At 38.2% G+C, this 21,241-nt stretch overlaps 1 protein-coding gene and 1 pseudogene across 6 annotated transcripts in view; both read right to left on the bottom strand.

Moving 5' to 3' along the window:
• Nucleotides 1–245: 245 nt before the first annotated feature.
• LOC113006967 (high-affinity choline transporter 1-like) lies at nucleotides 246–2,437 on the bottom strand (annotated as a pseudogene). The gene is made up of 4 exons (XR_013912467.1): nucleotides 2,293–2,437; nucleotides 1,282–1,412; nucleotides 980–1,197; nucleotides 246–887 (listed from the first exon to the last, which is right to left on the bottom strand). The product of XR_013912467.1 is annotated as a high-affinity choline transporter 1-like (transcript).
• Nucleotides 2,438–9,648: 7,211 nt separating this feature from the next.
• The window catches only part of LOC113006914 (high-affinity choline transporter 1-like), a 20,745-nt gene continuing 9,152 nt past the window's right edge, over nucleotides 9,649–21,241 (bottom strand). Inside the window, exons 2-11 of one of the 5 annotated variants that reach the window (XM_026143172.2) lie at nucleotides 17,660–17,803; nucleotides 16,916–16,946; nucleotides 15,037–15,257; nucleotides 14,252–14,365; nucleotides 13,494–13,649; nucleotides 13,064–13,212; nucleotides 11,846–11,989; nucleotides 10,743–10,896; nucleotides 10,444–10,661; nucleotides 9,649–10,351 (exon numbers count right to left, since the gene is read on the bottom strand). In XM_026143172.2, coding sequence (XP_025998957.1) covers nucleotides 9,794–10,351; nucleotides 10,444–10,661; nucleotides 10,743–10,896; nucleotides 11,846–11,989; nucleotides 13,064–13,212; nucleotides 13,494–13,649; nucleotides 14,252–14,365; nucleotides 15,037–15,220 — 1,677 coding nt within the window. In that variant the 5' untranslated portion in view covers nucleotides 15,221–15,257; nucleotides 16,916–16,946; nucleotides 17,660–17,803 and the 3' untranslated portion in view covers nucleotides 9,649–9,793. Of the gene's footprint in view, nucleotides 10,352–10,443; nucleotides 10,662–10,742; nucleotides 10,897–11,845; nucleotides 11,990–13,063; nucleotides 13,213–13,493; nucleotides 13,650–14,251; nucleotides 14,366–15,036; nucleotides 15,258–16,915; nucleotides 16,947–17,659; nucleotides 17,804–21,241 lie in introns of those variants that run through there. The other 4 variants (XM_026143203.2, XM_080289326.1, XM_026143182.2 and 1 more) reach the window with 4 other exon arrangements.

Raw genomic sequence — 21,241 nt, 5'->3', positions numbered from 1 at the left:
CTGCAAATGCCCTAATATAATTATTCCAATTAAAAAAACAAAACAAAACAAAACACATTTATCACAAAGCAACTGTAAAATTTTACAATTTTACTGAATTCTACAAAAGAAAGATTGTAATTTATGAAGTATTTGTGTGCAACAGCTGTAAGCTGCATAGCTACAACCTTTTCTAAGCAATGGTATATAAGTGCTAAAAAGAGAAGGTTCAAGTATTTTTTTTAAAGTAAGTCAGTGACAGATTCTTAACATAAACAGGAACAAACCATGCACTGATTATAAACAATGAATTCCTCCAAAGTCCTTCATTTCTGTTTTTCTGCCAGAAAAACAGAAGGTGTGGTAATAAATCACCATAAAAACACATCTGCATCCCACTAAATCATTTAGTTTGTCACTCCAACTGACTGGGGGTTAGTATTAGTTCAGTTTCATTCTGACCACCTTCTCCTCCTTGTGTGTTTTGATGATGCCATTGATCATTAATGTTAATTTTTGTGATTCTTTGTTGGCCTTCACTTTGGGTACGTCCCACCTCTCAGAAATCACAACATGCAGATAGTCCTGACCGGAGAGCGCTGGACATAAATGCCATGTTCAAGAGTGCAACCTGGGAAGTGAAGGACAACAGGTAACCCTATGGATGGTTCACCACTGAGCAATCTCAGCAACACTCCAACTAGCAAGCCCATGATAGAGCCATAACCATTGGAGATGTTAAAAAAGAGGACGCAGACTAGTTGAGGGAACATGATGGTGTAGGTTATGTCTGAGCCCAGGATCCAAAAAACCATGATGCTGTTGTTTAGGAAGGTGAGCGATGTGCCAGCCACGCCCACCAGGACCACAGTGACACGGATCACCCACTGGAGCTCCCTGTCTGATGCCTGCAAAAAAACCCCAAAATAAAATAAAATCTGGAAACTGAACCAGAAAAGACATAACCACAACTCGAATCTTCTCCTTTCAGGTCTCTTACTGTGGTCCTTAGGATGCTCTTATATATGTTGGATGAGAAGATGGAGGCGGCAGATAATAGAGCAGAGTCTGTTGAGGACATCACAGCAGCAGCTACAGCTCCAATACCAATGATGGAGATGTAGTTTGGAGTGAGGTACTGCAGAGCAATTGGCAGAACCTGACCAGCGTCTCCTCGCTTGAAGGGGGATGGGGAGCCATATAAGGTCATGTTCCAATCTGGCATAAAAACATAAAAATGTTATATAAAGTCATATTAATTCATTCATATTTTTACACTTGCTGTTGACTCTGTTGTGGTACCTGTTGATGCTGTGACTGCTCCAGTCAGCACAGATGGGATTCAAAGTATGAAGACTAGCAGGTGATCCTGGCTGTATTTGATGAGGAGGCTGAGAGAGTCCTCTGGTGGAAGTCCTGATATCCAAGGTTACCTAAACCCTTTAAAAAGAAATTACAATTAAGGACTACAGTACTTAAAATCTGATGCCATTAATTTATTTTTAATAGCAAAACTCAGATGCAGGCTGGGACAGATCAAATCTAAAGCAACAGCCTACCCAACAGCCTCAGGCCAGCTTGTAGGAGCCATTTTTAACTGTTTTAAGGAGCATTTCTTCAGAAATGAACAAAATACAATTTTAAAAAATATCTATCGACATGGTTCCTGTGCCATAGAAAGACCAACCAAGCTTTGATTCATAATTGTTTTTCAGTACAAATAAAAAAAGAAGATGCATTTGGCTTTAGTGGGTTATTCGTGTGAAATCAGAGGGCTTTTCACACAAGGATTCAAGGGGCTTTATTGTCATTCGCATTGCATGTTAACATGAGGTGGAACGAAAATATGTGCACACGGTCCCGGAGCGAAAAAGAAACCAAGTAATGAAGAAACAATTTTTTTTTTAAGTAATAAATAAATAGTTGTTTTTTGGTTTTTTAACAAACAGAATAATAAGTAATAAAACACTACAATAAATAATACAATAAGTGGAGTGCAACAACCTGAGTACCAGTATGGAGTATGGGTATAGAGTGTAGGTATAAACATAGGTATAAATAAATACTTTAATAGCAAAAGGGAATGATGACCAGCATTGATAAAGTGACAGTGACACTAATTATTAGTATGTTTAAATTACTAAAACTGTAGAGTTTTCCATAGTTGGTTACAACATGACTATTAAGTGACCATAAATTCATAGATTTTAAAAATCTCAGTGGAAATAAAAGTGCCTGAATGCATCTCACTGCAACAATAGTCATTAAAATTTCACCCATATTCACCATTTTCCCTACACACTGCACACTAACCTGTCATAGTGAAGACTCCAACCGCCAGACTGATCCCTCTGTTGCCCAACAGCGTGATCTCTCTCCGGTCTGCTTTGCTGTTTTCCTCTAACCCCTTGGACTTCCTTGAGGCCCACAGTCTGGTGCCCAGTACCATCACCACCATGCCCGGGATGTTAAGGGTCACCATTCACTACCTCAGAGACAGACAGACAATGGTTCCCACTAGCTCTCTCAAATACCTACATGACCTGCCTCCTGATGTAGAGCTGGAGTGGTGTTGCTCAATTACAAAGCTCACAAACAGAACACAAAGGAAAAATAAATAGTTCAGATCAGAGCACATCCCTGTTCAGATAATCTGAAAAGTGTAGGTAGGTTCACTTCACAAATTAATGCTCTCTAAAGACACACACACACACACACACACACACACACACACACACACACACACACACACGCTTAATGGAGATCATTTGTAAGCGCAGATATTAGCCCTTTCATCTAACAGCCCCTCTCCTGATATCTCCACACTCCCAAAACTGTGCTGGGAGACGCAGCAAACCTTCACAGCTCCTGAAGGAGATGCACTACCTGTGGAACCTTGATGGGCTGCAGGTACTGACTCACAATAAAAGTACTGCTAACACCACTTAAACTGGAGAAAAAATAAATCAAGAGGGGATCAAAAGGTGTCTGTGGTCACCCCCTGCAACATCATTTTATTTTTTAGATGCTGCATCTGTTGTTACTTTCATTTTAAAAAACAGCATAAAGATTAGTTTTATGTATCTTTTGTTGTAAAAACTGTCTAAATTTGTTTGCTAGTTTTAGTACAATGAAAATTAAAAACACTGGCTCGTAGTAGCTGCAAAGCACTGTCAGCAGTCATTTTTGAAATGCTCAATTTAAAGGCATTTTCTTTTTCCAAATCAAACTGCAAACCCGTTAATGAAGACTGAAACCTCTGCAAAGAAGCAGTGGCAGCGACATGTACTCGCTTACTTTATTTCTCTGCTCAGCGTGATCCATATAAAGTTTCTCACAAAATTTTGTCATCCATAAAAGTGTGTAAACTTCATATCCTTCATACCAATAAATACCGCTGCGTCCATGAGGCTGAAGCCACACCTCTTTGAAAACTGGCTTACAAGTGGAAAATTACAACTTTAGGATTGTTGAGCTGGACTGAAGGTTGGCAAGAGTGATAGAGCACTAGTAATAGACCAGACTAAAAAAAATGGTAACAATTCCAGGTTTGCAAGAAATGTGCATTACTAATTATCAAATGACTTGTAGTATGTTTTTCCACACATGGCACAACGATGGTAACTACATTATTCATGAGTATTAATTGGGGATGGCCCGATTCGATATACAGTATCGGTCCCATCCTGACCTAAATTACTGGATCGGATATCGGGGAAAATAAGTGTTTTTCATAGGGGTTTTTTTGACTCACAACACTTTTTGGCCATGCCTCGTGTGTGTGTGTGTGTGTGTGTGTGTGTGAGTGTGTGTGTGAGAGAGAGAGAGAGAGAGAGGAAACAAAAAGTCGGTTATGTGGGACTTGCTTGAATAAATTGCTCTACCTGATGCACTTTGTTATTCCTCTGTCTACTCAGATTGATAACTAATAGACAATTGCATTTGGCAATTACTCCACAATGCCAAGAAAGAGCCCATTTTAAAAAACAGAAAAAACAGGAGCTACACCAGGATGCTACCGCTAGCTGTCCTCTGTCGCCAATCAGGTCATCTAACATTAAGGAGAATGAAATAGCATCCTTTAACGTTTTTATGGGCTTGCCAGCAAGTCCATACAAGTCTTGTTATAAAGTCTTGTATGAATCTAGGAGTTACCTTACTACTAAGAAACGGCATTCACAGTGTCTGATAAAGGAAGCTCTGTCACTGTGTGTTATAGATACATTAAAACATTCCACTTCTCATTATAATCTTTGTCATATATTTTTTCCTGTAAATATAAATCCAAAAATCTATTAAAATGAAATCTATTGGTGAGTACCCATAGAATGAAGCATATATTTTTTTCTTTTATTTAAATTGTACAATGCCCTAACTTTTTTAGGGGGAAAACAGGTTTAAACAGGTTTGCCTGCCCAAAGAAGTTCCAGTTGCTATGTGGGTAGTAAGACTATTTAACATGGAAGCACTAAATGAAAAATTCAAGCACCTAGCCATGCAGTCTGTCTTTACAAACATTTGTGAACAAATCTGTAGCTCTAAAGAGCTCACTGGATTCCAGCATGGTTCTGTAAGAAGATACAGCCATTGCAACAAGTTAGGAGTGAAACAAAATTCGCAAAGCTAAGCATTCAACGACCTTCAGATTGTATTACTGCAAAGTGAAAGTGTTGCGGAACCACATGAACTCAGCCACAAAGTGTCAGACCACATAAAGTTATAAATCAGGGTTACTGAATGATGAGTCACCAACACTCTGCTGACTTAATAACTGTAGAGCTCCAAATCTCCTTTGGCTTTAACATCAGCACAAACATTGCTTCAATGTATCACTGTAGGTTAAATATTTAGGTGGCCTAGTACACACACACGCACGCACGCACGCACGCACGCACGCACGCACGCACGCACGCACGCACACAAAGAAGTGCAGCCTTACCTGATATACACCCTACTGTTACTCATTTTATATTAAGATTCAAAAATCTAGTTGGTATTGGTATGCCGAGTAGCCTTCAATAATAGTAGCCTAATAAATCACACAGCAATAGTACATTCACGTAGTTGTATAAAAGCATGATAATAAATTACATAATCCAAAGTATTCAGAATATGTTACTTTTATTGAGTAACGTAACGGAATATGTTACAAAATACATTTTGGGACATGTAATCTGTAATGGAATACATTTTAAAAGTAACCTTCCCAACACTGAATATAGGCATGAGGATACAAAATTCAAAAAGAATGCTGGATATGCCATAAATTGGCCAAAACACTGGTGGTGGTGTGGCTTGTGCATGAGCGGAACAAAGATTTCATTGTACACTGGGCAAGGATTCATTTCAAAGTGACGAAACTACATGAGTGATGTCGCAAACAACCAAGCCTGTACTTGCACCTGGAATCTTTCATCCAGTTCCAAGTACTAGTGCGGTCTCAAAGTTTGTTACTTTGATACGGAACCAGCATGCGTTTACTGCTGCTAAACTTAATATATACAAACAAATTAAAAGTAATATTCAATATTATTTGATAACTATATGAAAATAATGAGCGTTTACATAAGAAATTCAGCTATTACTGATGTTACAGTGTGCAAGCAACATACAGAAATCCCAGCTGGCGAATTTAAACCTAGGACGTGTATCAAACATATTGCAACATGAAATTGAAAGATTTTTTAAATTGTAACCATTTATAAATGTATACCATCAGGATCAGCTGAGTGCTTGAATGCCAGTCAACCAATTATTCATTATGCAATGATGTTATACAACCAGCAGTATTGGCATGTAACGTCACGGATGATTCTAGTCGTGTATGTATAGCAGTTTTTTCAGACTGATAGAAAATGTAATTTCTATATCAACTTTTGAGAGAAAGATCACAAAGTGCTTCACAACAAAATACCAGAGCATTAAAAAAAGAAAAGAAAAAAATTTAAACACAGGAATAATCTCCTATAGATTGTCTTTTATCTCACCTGTCATGATCACGTTAGAGTTTTCTTAGTTGCTTTTTGGTTTAAGTATGCTTCCTGTCTGAGTTCTGTTCTTTTTTTCCCTTTGAATTTTCAGGTATTTCATGGTCCTGGGTTCTCTAACCCAATGTTTTTCATTTGTGGACTTTCTATATCTACTTATTATTCCTTCACGTCTTAGTTTGCTTTTTACATGTTATTCTTAAGTCTTTGTTTCATGACTTCTGTTGGATGAGTTTTATTACAACTTTTGTGGAGCAATTGGAGTTGAATTGGTTTTGCGATCTGCGATTACTTTTTAGTTTTCGATGAGCAGGAATTAAAGGCTTGCCATTTTTCTACACTTGTGTCATGTGTTCTGAATATTGGCTATACAGCTTCATGTATGAGACAATGGTGGAAGGCTGCCTCCCTGAGCCTGGTTCTGCTGGCGGCTTCCTCTTTTTAATAGGGAGTTTTTCCTTCCCACTGTTGCCAAGTGCTTGAATAAGAATTGTGTGATTGTAGGATCTTTACCTTACAATGAGAACCTATATAAATACTAGCTAAACTGAAAAAAAAAAAATAATAAGAAAACAGTTTTCATTAAATACCAATGCTAGAAGTTCTATAATCTTGTATTTGTGTATCTTTCCAATTATATCTCTTGTGGTGACTGCCTATAAAATGTCTAACATTGTGTAATTTTTACACATTTGAAAATGAGTGTGATTGTGTTACAAAACTCACTTCAGTTGCAGAGTTAATGACCTCAACATCCTCCACTCCAGAGGATGTTGAGGTCCTCTGATAATATATTAGATAATATAAAAGCATAAGAGAAATCTTGCATAATCTACCATATCAGCATGTTCAAACATCTCATGACGTGTAAGAAAGAGCAGAAATGTTAGTGTGAATTTTTATGTCATGAATAGGACACATGTGGTCACATGTGTAAGTGTGGCACAAAGAAATCAAGGCATATAAAGAAGCAGATTCTTACCCTTGCCCATACTAACACTGGGAGATGTGAGGAACGTGGTGACATGAGTACCCTATATCAGTGCACAACAAACATATTTAAATAAGTGGTATGTGGGCATGCTAACACCAACACTTAAATACTGCAGAATGCATGCCCGAGATATAGATTTTACATAACGTTCATATGGCTTTAAATTCAGAATTAACAGTTAAAGGTACTTTAAATGTCAATTCTCTGTTCATTCTAACATTATAACACAAATCTACATCCCAGTAAACCATGTGTTTGTTACTACAGGTCCAACATGACTGTGAATGAAACCACTGACAGTAAACCCAGTGCCCTGCCACCACAAAGCAGGTAAAAAAAAATAAAATAATAAAAAATCAAAAAAAATCTACCATACAATGCTACAGGCCATACTGTACCTGAGCTTTTTAACATAGACTCTGGCACAGTGAAAAATTGTCCTGTAGTACGACTAGAATTCATAAGAATTTAGCGATTCTGATTCCATTATCAACTCTCATTGCCTCCACTTTGAGAGTCACCATCATCACTAAGCACCATATGGAAGACGAGTGGATGAGAAACGTTTGTGCATATTGATAGTATTTCCACTCTTGGTGTTGATACTAAAAGTAATTGCGCCCAGAAGACAGTAATTTGTTACTTTTTACATTATATCAGCATTTTTCCGTAAAATTACATGGAACGCATAGTCTCATAATTACCATTTATCAATATAAATCTACTGACTACAGCCCCACACACCAACACATATCCCAATCCTAATAAGGACACACATATGATCTTTCTCAAAGCATTTACATGTGAACACAAAGCCAACAAAACAAAGCAAAGAAACTTCACAGTAATTTCCACAGTGATTCTACTTTAGTAACATGAACAGGTAGAAACAGGTACAGCTTGACTGCTCGTCACAGATGTTACCTGCTGAAGTTCAGGGTCTGGCTGCTGGGCGGGGTCAGGATTCACTCAGCTTTAAGTCACTCTGGGTTCTTGGTTAGCTTAGTGTTAGCATGCTGTCCTAGCAGGAGCTGGCAAAGAGCCGAAGTTGTGTTGGCAGGATAATGCAGTTACTGTTAGTGTAGTTTGCACTTTCCCCACTGTGCTCTTCTCCTTTGTGCAATAAAAATAAAAAATAATGTCCATATCCACACTTTTGCCCCCCATCTTCCTCTTCAGTTCCACACGTACTGAAATCAGCTGATTGTAGCACAAGTGCAAGTCCAAAAATATTTTTAATTGTTTTCCCAAATCATAATTTGTTGGGTAAGGAAGCACTTTACTGCGATTCCATTTCATACTTCCATCTAGCAAAATGAAGTCCAGTGGCATGAATGCTACATAAGATTCATACATATGAATGGACTCATATTCATTATGTGATTCATGTATTACCTCCCACTAACTTTAGGAATTTTATTGAAGTAACACTATATTAGTATCATTCACCATTAGTAACAATCGGTTAAACAAATGCTAGTAAAATGTATTTAAAGAAATTACTCCAATGTAATTTTAAGAAATGTATATACTGCATGCAGAAAGCATGCACTGATTATAAACAATGGATGACTTTGGAAGAATCCATGAATTCTTCCAAGGCCCTGTGGCAAACATGATCATTTCACAAAATATCTGGCATAAAAACAGAAGGTGTGATAATAAATCACAATAACTTCAGCTCTGCCTTCAATACAGTTCAACCCCACAAACTGGTTAATAAACTAAGCAACTTAGGACTCAGCAGCTCACTGTGCAGCTGGATATTGGACTTCCTGAGCAACAGACCCCAGAACGTCAGAATGGGAGAGCACACCTCCACCACCCTCATTCTGAATGTGGGTGTCCCACAGGGGTGTGTCCTCAGTCCCCTCTTATACTCACTTTTCACCCATGACTGTTCACCAATCCACACCAGTAACACCATTATAAAATTTGCTGATGACACCACCGTCATAGGACTGATAGACAACAATGATGATTCAGCCTACAGAGAGGAGGTTCAGCATCTGAAGCAATGGTGTGACGACAACAACCTGCATCTAAACACAGCCAAGACCAAGGAGATGGTAATCGACTTCAGAAGAACAAAGCGATCTGAGCACTCTACCCTCTACACTGATGGGGAGGAGGTAGAAAGGGTATAAAGCTTTAAGTTCCTCGGAGTCCACATCTCGGCCGACCTTACCTGGTCCACAAACATTTCCCACCAGGTAGGGAAAGCACAACAAAGGCTGTACTTCCTCAGGAAACTACGTCAGGCCCAATTACCCCAAAGACTGCTCGTAAACATCTACTGCTCCACCATCGAGAGCCTTCTGACCCTGATTGGAGGATAACTGCACTGCCAACACTCATGGACATTACACCTTATTTGTAAATCGTATTTCTATTTATACTTCAATGCAACCAACACCCCTACCTCTTTAAACTATATTTATTATAACCTTAGCTAATATAGTTCCAACAGCACCCCCCCACACACACACACTCTCAATGTGCAATATCACTGATCACACTGCACCTCTCAATGCACCTACTAGTTAGATGGCATGTATGTGTATGTATATAAATGTAAGCGTGTATGTGGAAATATATGTGTGTATGTATGTACGGATGCATATATGTATGTATGTGCGTGTATGTATAACTTCTACATATCTTTCTTGCGTAAATGTAAATTTTTTCTGTTATTGTGTAAATACTTACGCTATTGTGTACTTCACACACATGGAGAAATGCCAAACTGCCTTTCATTGTTCTTGTAACAGTGACAATAAAAAGCTATTCTATTCTAAAAACACATCTGCATCCCACTAAATCATTTAGTTTGTCACTCCAACTGACTGGGGGTTAGTATTAGTTCAGTTTCACTCTGACCATCAGGCTTCTCCTCCTTGTCTGTTTCGATGATGCCATTGCTCATTAATGTTAATTTTTGTGATCGTTTGTTGGCCTTCACTTTGAATACGTCCCACCTCTCAGAAATCAATCCTCTGTTGAAGAGCAGTGATGACAGGTAGGAGAACAACAAAGTAACAAAGATAGCGGATAACATGCAGATAGTCTTGACCGGAGAGCGCTGGACATAAATGCCATGTTCAAGAGTGCAACCTGGGAAGTGAAGGACAACAGGTAACCCTATGGATGGTTCACCACTGAGCAATCTCAGCAACACTCCAGCTAGCAAGCCCATGATAGAGCCATAACCATTGGAGATGTTAAAAAAGAGGACGCAGACTAGTTGAGGGAACATGATGGTGTAGGTTATGTCTGAGCCCAGGATCCAAAAAACCATGATGCTGTTGTTTAGGAAGGTGAGCGATGTGCCAGCCACGCCCACCAGGACCACAGTGACACGGATCACCCACTGGAGCTCCCTGTCTGATGCCTGCAAAAAAACCCCAAAATAAAATAAAATCTGGAAACTGAACCAGAAAAGACATAACCACAACTCGAATCTTCTTCTTTCAGGTCTCTTACTGTGGTCCTTAGGATGCTCTTATATATGTTGGATGAGAAGATGGAGGCGGCAGATAATAGTGCAGAGTCTGTTGAGGACATCACAGCAGCAGCTACAGCTCCAATACCAATGATGGAGATGTAGTTTGGAGTGAGGTACTGCAGAGCAATTGGCAGAACCTGACCAGCGTCTCCTCGCTTGAAGGGGGATGGGGAGCCATATAAGGTCATGTTCCAATCTGGCATAAAAACATAAAAAGTACAAATAAATGAAAATATATTTTAACAATTTTATTAAATATATTTCTCTGTTGTTGTACCTGTTGATGCTGCGACTGCTCCAATCAACACAGATGGGATTCCAAGTACAAAAATAAGTGGAGCTGCAATAAAGCAGGTGATCCTGGCTGTATTTGATGAGGAGGCTGACAGAGTCCTCTGGTGGAAGTCCTGATATCCAAGGTTACCTAAAGCCTTAAACAAATGACAGTGTGACAGTTAGCCGTTCATTTTGTTAGTTAGTCATTTATTAGGGTAATGTTGTTTTAGTTTATAATCTCTCAACTTTAGTTGTATCTCTAATTATGTGTATTTTATTAGCACTCAGCAAATGACAAACTGTTTATTTCATCTTGAGTTAACTTGTGTGCTTTAGGTTTATAATGTTCACATGGAGTACACATTATAGGTTGAAACATTTGCTCATTTGTTTCTCGTCAGACTAATTGTTTATGTCTATTTGGAGTTTCAGTGCTTGTTCGGAGGTCTCTTGAATGTAAATGAACATTTCTAGTATTAATTATAGTTTTAGTATTAATAATCATTAAATTCAATGAAAACTATGTCCTTTACCCCCCCCTCATTACATCATTAGGCTTACATCATGCAAACAATTTCATACCCATGAAGGCCTAATGCTGAATGACTGAATATTGTTGAATGTAACTTGATCGAGTTCACTTGTTAACCACAATTTCTCCACTCATGTTTTCTAAGATGAATATCGTGGTCCACATTGATATCCTTAGTTTTTTCTGGTTTTAAAGGGAGACCCTGTTCTTTATTTTGTTTATGAACCTCATTGATCCATCTCTGACCTGGATCCATTTATAGGCGAGTCACTGCTTGGTTTGAGTTTTGATAACTTTGTAAATTACTTAAATAATCACTTTAAAGCAGATTGAACAGCAACCGTGTGTGTGCTAATAAAGAATGCTGCAAAGCATGTTAATGTCATTCACATAGTTTATTTTGGATGATTGTTTGTACTTAGTGACCTTTATTTTAAAAACATTTAGATATTTTAATACCCATCAAGAGACTAGTGCTAGAAATCTGTCTTGGTCTCTGCAACTGCTAATGTTTTTCTGTGTTTGTTGCTTTTATAAATTCAGTCCTAAATAAAAATAAATGCAGGCCTTACCAATAATAAGAAATTATCAATCCATCTCCATAGCCTTTCTTTATCTACAGAACCAATCCAGGGGGCTTGGTAGGTAAAGTTGAAAGCAGTCTTAGTAATGTCCATAGAGTGGGGGTTCATTAAGGTGAAGGGGACACAGAGCCACTGCAGAACAGAAGAAGATCCAATGACATAAAGACTAAGTTACAATGTTCACAATCACATTAGATTTGCCTATATTAAAACCCTGTTCCCAAAAAGTTTGGGATGCAAAATGTAAAAACACTGTAAAATTGTAATACAAATACAATGCAATATATTGGAAACCATTCCAATCCTGTATTATAAGCAGTAAGTTGAAACTGTTGTGGTTAGGAGTCTCTTCTGCGAACTGTTTATGGCCCAGACGGGCATTGTTAACGCTGTGTATTTTTTGACATTGGGATAAATCAAAGCTGCTGAGGAAAAGGTGCATAATCACAGCACACATGCTCCAGAAGGTAAAGAACCATTTATCATAAAGATTAACCTTTCAACCTCAGATTAAAATCTACTGTTTTTCAAAAAATATAGGCTGATTTAGAATTTAATGGCTACAACACGCTTAAAAAAAAAAAAAAAGGGGTGGGACGAGGGCAACTACAGTTAAGGGAGAAATGTATAATTAGGGAAACGGCTCAAATAATTGCCAGTTTCATCATCTTTAGTACATAATGTGCATGAAGATTCAGACAATCTGGAGAATCTAGAGGAGCCAGAAAACAAACGATTAAAGACCTTCAGGCCCTCAAGTCTGAAAACTGTGTCCAGTGAGCACCATCAGTCACAGATCAAAACTCACAAAGACAAAACTGATGTTTAATATAATTTAAGGGGATAGAAAGAAAACCTCTCCTGTGGTGCATAAATAAAAGTTTGATATATATTTTTTTCAAAGCCACAGATCTTGTATTTCTCATGGCCAAGGAGCAGAGGGAACATCCAACTTGCTATAAACACAATCTGATGAGTTTGGAGACATTAATGCATATATTACTTTTTTTTTTAAAGTGAAGTGCCATCAAATTAAAAAAAACAAAAAAACCATAAAAACAACAACAACTAAGTTTTCATGTATTTTCAAATCCATACAGGCTTTATTAAAGTATTTACATTAATTGTGCTCTTTTATTTATATTAAACACAGTTTCCCTATATTTTATTAAGGAGGGATGTGGTTTCCCATGCAAGTGAACTCACCATACTGAAGAAAATGAGTGTTAGCTGTATTATGTCTGTGTAGGCTACAGAGTAGAGACCTCCCATTAATGTGTATATGATGGCTACAGCAGCAGAGATCCAAATGGAAACGGCGTAGGATAAATCCAGGACCACGCTTATTGTTGCTCCTATAAAAGTAACACAGTAAATGATACAGAATCACATGTATCAGAATTACCTTCATTCAGTTTAGGAAAATGAGTTCAGTCACTTTAGGATGACACCAACAGCATGTGTCAGTATGACTTACAGTAATACTATCATACTAGTTTGTTGTATAGGTGTTTTGGATGCAGTTAAAACTATTATAGCAGCCAAACTTAAAACACTTGTCTCTATCCTGGAAATTATTCAGTTGCAGGTCTTATTACTAGAGAAGGAAAACAAAAGTTATGTGGGTATCACTCACCTAAGCCGATAAGAGTTCCTGTCACCCAGATTAGATCAGAAATTAACAGAGCCACGGACAGAGCTCCACTTATTGACTTTCCATACTTGATCTGGAATGGGTCCATCATTGTCACATATTTTCTTTCTCTCATTGGTTTGGCAAAGAAAAGTCCACCTTAACGACAGGTAGAACACATTTCTTCACATCCACTACTGAAAATCAGTGGACTTCCTCTTTAAGATTCATTCATAGTCTTATGCGAATCACATTTTACGCTAATTTGCACAGATGTGTCCCCACTTCCTTATAAGACATGCTTGGCCTGTATTTTTCAAAGCCTAATTTAGAAAAGGTAGGTTTTTAGATTTTTCCTTATGATTTTGCACAGCTTCCTCTAGAGGCATAAAAAGTGTTTGTGAAAATTTGTGGCGTTCCTATGTAAAACACATTTAAAGTAATCATATAGAAATCATATTTTTCCACACAGATATACGCCTTTGTCTTATAAAACACATCATTCCTGATTTAGACATTAAAAGTAATATCTAGAAATAAAAACCTTGCTTTGAAAAAGGTCGTTTTTGTAGATGTTACTTAATAGTTCAGATGAATATGATATTTGTAGGCGTAACCAAGTATGTGACAAGGAAATCATAATGATTAAAGTCTGTAGTGTAGTACCTTACGCACACATGAGCCGCTTTCGTCAGAAAATGGGAAATCATGTGCAAATGCAGAAATTATACAGGTAATGGTGTTATTATTAAAACTCTTACCAACAATAAAAGACAGGGCTGCTGTTAATGGCATGACTGCCCAGGCCAGCCCCATAGTTGGTGTGTACACTGCTTCTGTCAGACCAACGATAAAGCCCCCGCCAACAAAAGTAGCTGCAGAGAGCACAGCACAAACACACATAGAGGAATTACACCGTGACCTTCAGGCTCAGGTAAAGAGGCTTCTAAATTAATATTGCCTACTGATAAGCAGTTAATTGATGGTGTGAACACTTTTGCACATGAGATGAAGTTTTAAAAACATCTGTTTTCTCTTTTAACTGTGTCTTAGTGTAACTCAAAATGTAGGAATTCAATTGCACAAAAAAAAAAAAAATTGACTTAAGCAAGGAATATTAATTTAAAAAAAACCAAAAAAAAAAAAAGCCCGACTTAAGCTTAATGGTTCCACTTCACTGTAATATGTAATAAATTAGGCACAACAACACATTTTTTAAAATAACCGTATTAAGAAAGGTTTGTTGTCTTTTACATACGAACAGGCTAGCCCCTTTATCTTAATAGCTGCACATGTTTTTGTTGAAAGAATGTCAAACGGGGGACTCCCTGTTAAAGAGAGACAGGTTGTTGTTCACCAGCTACTTTACTAACTATTTACTTTGGTGGAGTTAGAAGAGAATTTAACTTGTTCTATTACAAAAGCTGCACTGTGATGAGCTCATGCAACAACATACTCATTTTGTGCTTCACAATGTTCTTACACAGTTTCACTCAATGAAAGTGGCTACAATAACAGCCAAATATCTACAAACATGCACTCTCACCGGTCATTGTGAAGACTCCTACTACCATACTGATCCCTCTGTTTCCCAGCAAAGTGACCTCTGTCCGGGCTGCTTGGCTGCTTTTCTGCACCCGTTTGGACTTCATCGAGGCCCACAGACCAGTGCCCAGCACCATCAGGTAGAAGACCACCATTACCACCAGCCCTGGGATGTTCAGAGCCATTGTGTGCTGCCTTGATGACTGGCAAAACGTGGATCCACTGATGAAAATAAATAAATAAATTAATAAGTTGTTTTTCAAATGCAAAATGTTTAGTTCAATCCTAACATTTCCTACAAACTGTGCTTCCAACTATGAACTATCAGTTGTAATGTGATACGGGTGGGGCAGTCAAGGGCAGTCTGGGGTGCTACTGTTTGATTAGATTTTAGTAAATGTTTGACAGTTTCTCACAACTCCCGGAATAGCTCTTGATTGGGGTTGGAATTTTCCTTCACAATGTAAGGTTTGTTTTTAAGACTTTTCCCTCTTGGTTGAATTACTCAGCTATAGTTTAGTTTTATATTGGCATGTCTCCAAAACTGTGTGCAGAAAACCAAGGCTGGAAATGGAAAAAAGAAACTGTAATTATACTTACAGCTCTATAAACTGATATCTGTAGATGAATAAGCTGTCAGGACAGTCACAACCAATGTAGCAGAATTCTAAATACTAGACCATATGTTAGTTACATTTATTTTTACTGTTTACTAGTTATTAAGTTAGTGAAAGCGGTTAAAAATGTATTCAGTCAGTACAGAATCATCTTCTATCCTAAAATATCATCAAGAAAGCAGAATTAATTCAAATCAAGAAATAGGATCAGTTAGAGAGACAGAGGAGTGGCCTCACTTGGTTAAAGACGGAGTGTGATTGAGATCAGGGGGTTCCATTAAATCTTCTTATATTTTCACTAGTTTTTCAATGATTGATACTCGAAACGATTGGAAAGGGACATTTATTCGTTTATTTGTGATTTTGGGAGTGCTATTTAGGTGACAGTTTATGGCAGGTAAAAGAAAACCTTCATCAGAACTTGTTAGAGTGAATTGTTAAATCATTCATGTCATTTTACGCTTGCCAACTCTGATGAAAGGAATTCCACTGTCCTTCCCCCCCCAGATTCTCGAGGTTGTGGGTGGGGGGGCTGTAATGTTTTATTGCAGATACATCCTATCTGGAAGATCTGCTTCTTGTGATGTTGCTCCTGCTTTTATGACCCTTTGGTCAGCAGGAGGTATATCACACACACACACACACACACACACACACACACACACACACACACACACACACACACACACACACACACACACACACACACACACACACACACACACACACACACACACACACACACACACACACACACACACACACACACACACACACACACACACGAACCATGTGGGCGTTGCTTTGCTTCTAATTATTTGTCTTGTGAACTTGAAAACGGTGTCACATAGTTTATTATTCAGATTCAGTCCAACTTTATCAATCCCAAAAAAAGGGAAATTTGTTTGCAGCTTACCCACACAACATACTCCCACAGTCAAACTCACACAACCACCACAAACACTGTTGCATGTCAAGGCCACCTTACAGCCCTTAGCTCTCTTACTGAGAGTTTCCTATGTGAGGATAGGAAACCGGTTTCCTATGTGAGGATTTTTCTATACGTTCTAGAAAGCTCCGGAGAAATATCCACTGGCTTGGCTCTGCTGCTAGACCTTACTGATAGGAGGAGCTCCCAGCTAAAAATGATTTTGACGGTTGTTGCTACATGTTAGACACTTTGACACATTAGCCATAGCCTGCCTGTAGCAATTTGGGTGCATTTTTTCTTTCAACTCTGTTAACCTTAAAAGATTCACTCACCTATCACATTAGAGCCTGCTCACAGTAACAGCTAGAACAAAAATAACACAATTTGCATTTATTAATAAAAGGAGTCATTAAGAGGTACATCTTTGAACAAAGTTCACAGCTCTAAAATCTTGTTTTATTTCAGAGGAAGTTTTAACAGTGTAAAGTCTGCCTGTTTGATTTCCCTCTCTTTATCACACCATCATAGAGGCAACAAAAAAAGAAAACAGAGTGAACACCGCATAATTTACAAAAAGCCTTGGCAACTGAAAAACACCTAACTGATCTAGAGTACTGGTTAGGTGGGAAGTAGTTATTTCATAAGGATATATCTAATTATTCTCCAACATTGCGTTCAAGGAAAAGCATTGGGAACAGTAAACATGTAAAGCATTACCTTCACCTTGTTACAAAAACTTGTTACAAACTGTCATGAAAGCTATTAAAAATAATTTTATAAAATCCATATCAAGGCATTTTGGCATAATATAGATGTGATAATGCAGCAGTAAAACCTGATCTGAGTGACCTTTCTGTGTAGATTAAAAAGTGATACAGTGACAATTATTTGTAAACTTTTACACTTTTACTTTGTTTTAAATCTTAGTCACCAGTAAGTGCCAAACTAAAACACACGCTTGCTTTATCAGACCAGCTTAGTTGATTTACAGTCAACAGCTGCAGCAAATATAGACAGAAGCTTTTGCTAACTGTGATAGGTTTAAGCAATGAAAATCAAAGTCAAACACTAATTACCTGCTTAGCTGGTGGCAGTGTGGGTATTCTGGTACCTTTCTGAACCCTTTCCAGGACTGCGTTCCTATTGTCTCTGCCTGACTGTTTTGTTTTCTGTTTGTCTCATAACCAGTCTAAGTCTCCTTGTGGCACAGGGGGCTGAGCCTATTGTAGATAAGACACAAAAAAATCTACGGCTGGACAGGTTTTCTCATTCCTCACATACCTCAAAGGAACCAGCAATTTACGATCATTTCCAGGCAGAAAAAAGTGCCTGTTTAGGAATAGCGATACCAGAGGAAATAATTAGATTTAATAAATGAGACAGATAAAGGTTTTACTGAATTTCAACTTTTAGCTAATGGATTTGTGGCTGAAGGAGTATTTAGAGTCTTGACTTCTGCAAAAGTTGCGATGCAATCTAAAATATAGACATTGTTACAGTGCAATCAAAATCCTATGCTTTAGCAAAAAACATAAAAGAGCAGCACTCATTCTTCAGAATGTCACATGATTTCAAAATCACGTAATTCGCTCAGAATTTTTAATTCATCAGTGAAGAAGTCTATTTAAGAGTATAAATATGATTACTTTACATACTGTATCTATGATAACCCGTTTGTGGACACGGTAACCCTTGTTATATCTACAGATTACAGACTCCCTATTCACTTAATGTTTATGTATAAATATTATAAATATGTAAAAATATTGTTTTGAAATAAGAACAGTTATGACCTTGTTCCCGCTTTTTCACGAACTGCTTGTCTAGGCTACATGTGTGACTGACGTCAACTGGCACTATAAACTAAAGATAAAATACACATAAACAAAAAAGTTCTCTTGTCAGCATATTTGGTGTCAGAATTTATTTAGACCCATGATGTACAATAAATCTTCCAAACTTACAACTTTTTAGCTGACCCTAATATTTTATACTCTTTCAAAAGCCAGTTTGAGGGTCAGAGTTGGAGTTAAGTCTGTCAGGGGCATTTATTGGGCAGGGTTCAACATAAAAACTTGCCTGATGGCTCAAAGCCTGAGTGGTAAAGTACACTGGGTATGTTGATTTGGCTGTGATGATATTTTTGTTATCAGATTATTCACTTGTGATGCCAACATGCTGAAATAAACCGTCACTATTTTTTTTTAAGTCAGCATTACTGTGATAAAATATTTTAATTTCACATACTAATGAATTACAGTAGTCCAGCCTAGAAGTAATAAATTCATTAACTAGTTTTGAGACAGGATGTTTCTAATTTTAGAAATAATTAAACACATTTTTTAAATTATACAAAATAAAGGAGATACCCTGGTCAAAAAAATGACTCCAAGATTCCACTCTCCATTTACATGAACAAATTAGAGTCTAATAGATAAATATGATTCAACCCACTGCAGCACAGTACATTTATTATTTTACTATTCTTACAGCATGCTATAATCTGTTATAAAATGTTGTGATCAACAGTATTGAACATTGCACTGAGCAAGCTAACGTTTAATTAATTTTTGGCTCAACAGAGCTCTGACTCTTTGTCAGCCTGGATAAAGTACTGAAAAGAAACCTGGGGTTGTTCTTGTTTTCTTCAACCAGGACTTTTTGCAAGGGCAGCAAACTCTTTTTCCAGGCTAAATGAAGCTCTAACTTAATGAGATGCCATTTCCTCTCAAGCTTACGTTTTATCTGCTTTAAGGCGCAGGTTTGCCAGGCACAGTTATACCAGGGAGTCAAGCAAAGATTTCAGGCTTTTTTCAGGGGAGCCACTGTATCCAGGTTCGTAAACAGTGCTCTGCATTGTGCTGGCACATGACATCGAAGGAGATAACCGTGGAATTGCATCCTTGAACTCAGTTATAGCCCTTTCAGGAAGACAACTTGAGCCTTACTCAGGGTGTAAACAGACCTCAGACCAAATAAAACTGGTCAGACCCTAAACTGCCACTGGCACACCTAATAACCTTTGAAAAAACTTGGCTTCTTTCATTGAGAAAGCGCTATATCTGAACCAGATGCACCTAGACCGTGTGGTGGCAGATTTATTTTCTCATCTATTAATCACATATTTAATCATATCACATTAGTTATAGTAATATCACTTTACTATAGTAAGAGCACTCCTGTCACTAGTTTACATGCATGTGGAACGTTAACACAGTGAGGCCATTGTAATGGGAGACATTAAACAGATAGTGGGACTCCTTCTGCGTATCAGGGATGTAAATCCTTAGGTGACGGCCAAGCAGAAAACAAGGTCATAATTCTCTCTGAGGGAGAAGGTATAGCTCCCCCGTGAGAGGGGCCAACGTGTGAGTTTGTGGAATGTTCTTTGTCTGCGTCTCTGTATATAAGATGTAAGGACGGTGGCCACAATTCAGAGATGGTCCTAGTGTTTCACTGGGATGCTCTCTCCACATTGCAATGTGTTTATCAAACCCACTTCAAATCAAGCTCGCTGGGTGTGTTGGAGGTTATTGTTCAATTTTCCACAACAATTTGGCGTTGTCGGGCAGGATTCCTCCGGTGAGTTTTGCTGAATCACGGGCACGCGGTGACTGGCCATCCTGAGGTAAAATTGCCTCAGTCCCACCGTTGTTTTCAAAAAGGGAGAACCGGGGGGTATGCTTCACCGAATCACACATGCAGGAATTTTTAAAAGAACCAAGAGAGGCACTGCAAAGGATCTGCAACGGTGAGCTGTTTTGATTTGGGAGGACTTTTTCTATCGGACCGACGGGGAAATCCTCGCTTCCTTACAGCTGCAATTATTGGGTGCAGGTTCCTAGAAACTCAGTTTGGATATTCAAGTGGGTATTCTTGTTGCAGTGGTAAGTGCAGGATCAAATCCAGGTTTTGGTTGCATGATTTTCTTTTCTCTTTCAGAAATATGGGAAAGAATACATGCAGTATAAAGTGTGTAGAAACTGAGGAATGCAGTAAAGAGAAGTGTGTGTGTGTATAACCAAGAGTGATGGAAAGAGATGTGTTAAAATGTGGATTGAAGAATAAGAGAGGGAAAGTGTTAATAAGTAGTGATGAAAATGATATTAAATATGTCACACATAAACAGAGAAATGTGAAGGAAAGGCAGGTTTAAGGACATGCTCTACTGAATCTGCAGCTCCACTGCACACACAGCCATTAAACCTGCCTACTAGCGCGCGCGCGCACGCACACACACACACACACACACACACACACACACACACACACACACACACACACACACACACACACACACACACACACACACACACACACACACCTTTCCAAACGCCTTCTATGCTTATTCCCTTCCGATGCTGCACCCTTTACCCACCCCTGCTGCTTGTCATGCGTTTCTTTGGTGCATTAAGAGTTTTTTCATGTGCTATGTGCAGAGGTGTTTTTTTTCCTGTTCTCAAACTGATCTCAATGTTGGAGCTCAGTCTGGGGAGAGTTATTTTTTTCTCCTTATCTTTCCTCATGTGGTGCATTTTCCATTGTTATACCTCTCTGACCTGTCTTCCCCATGTGATGTTTTGTGTAATGTATGTATGGTTGGAAGGGTAAGATGGTGCTGGCACGGCTGGCAGCCTTAACCCAATTTCCCTCGGGAT

The sequence above is a fragment of the Astatotilapia calliptera genome, chromosome 2 (genome assembly GCF_964374335.1).
Source record: "Astatotilapia calliptera chromosome 2, fAstCal68.1, whole genome shotgun sequence".
Lineage (NCBI taxonomy): Eukaryota > Metazoa > Chordata > Actinopteri > Cichliformes > Cichlidae > Astatotilapia > Astatotilapia calliptera.
Note: the sequence above shows the minus strand (reverse complement) of the source record. Positions and strands in the feature narration are given on the sequence as shown.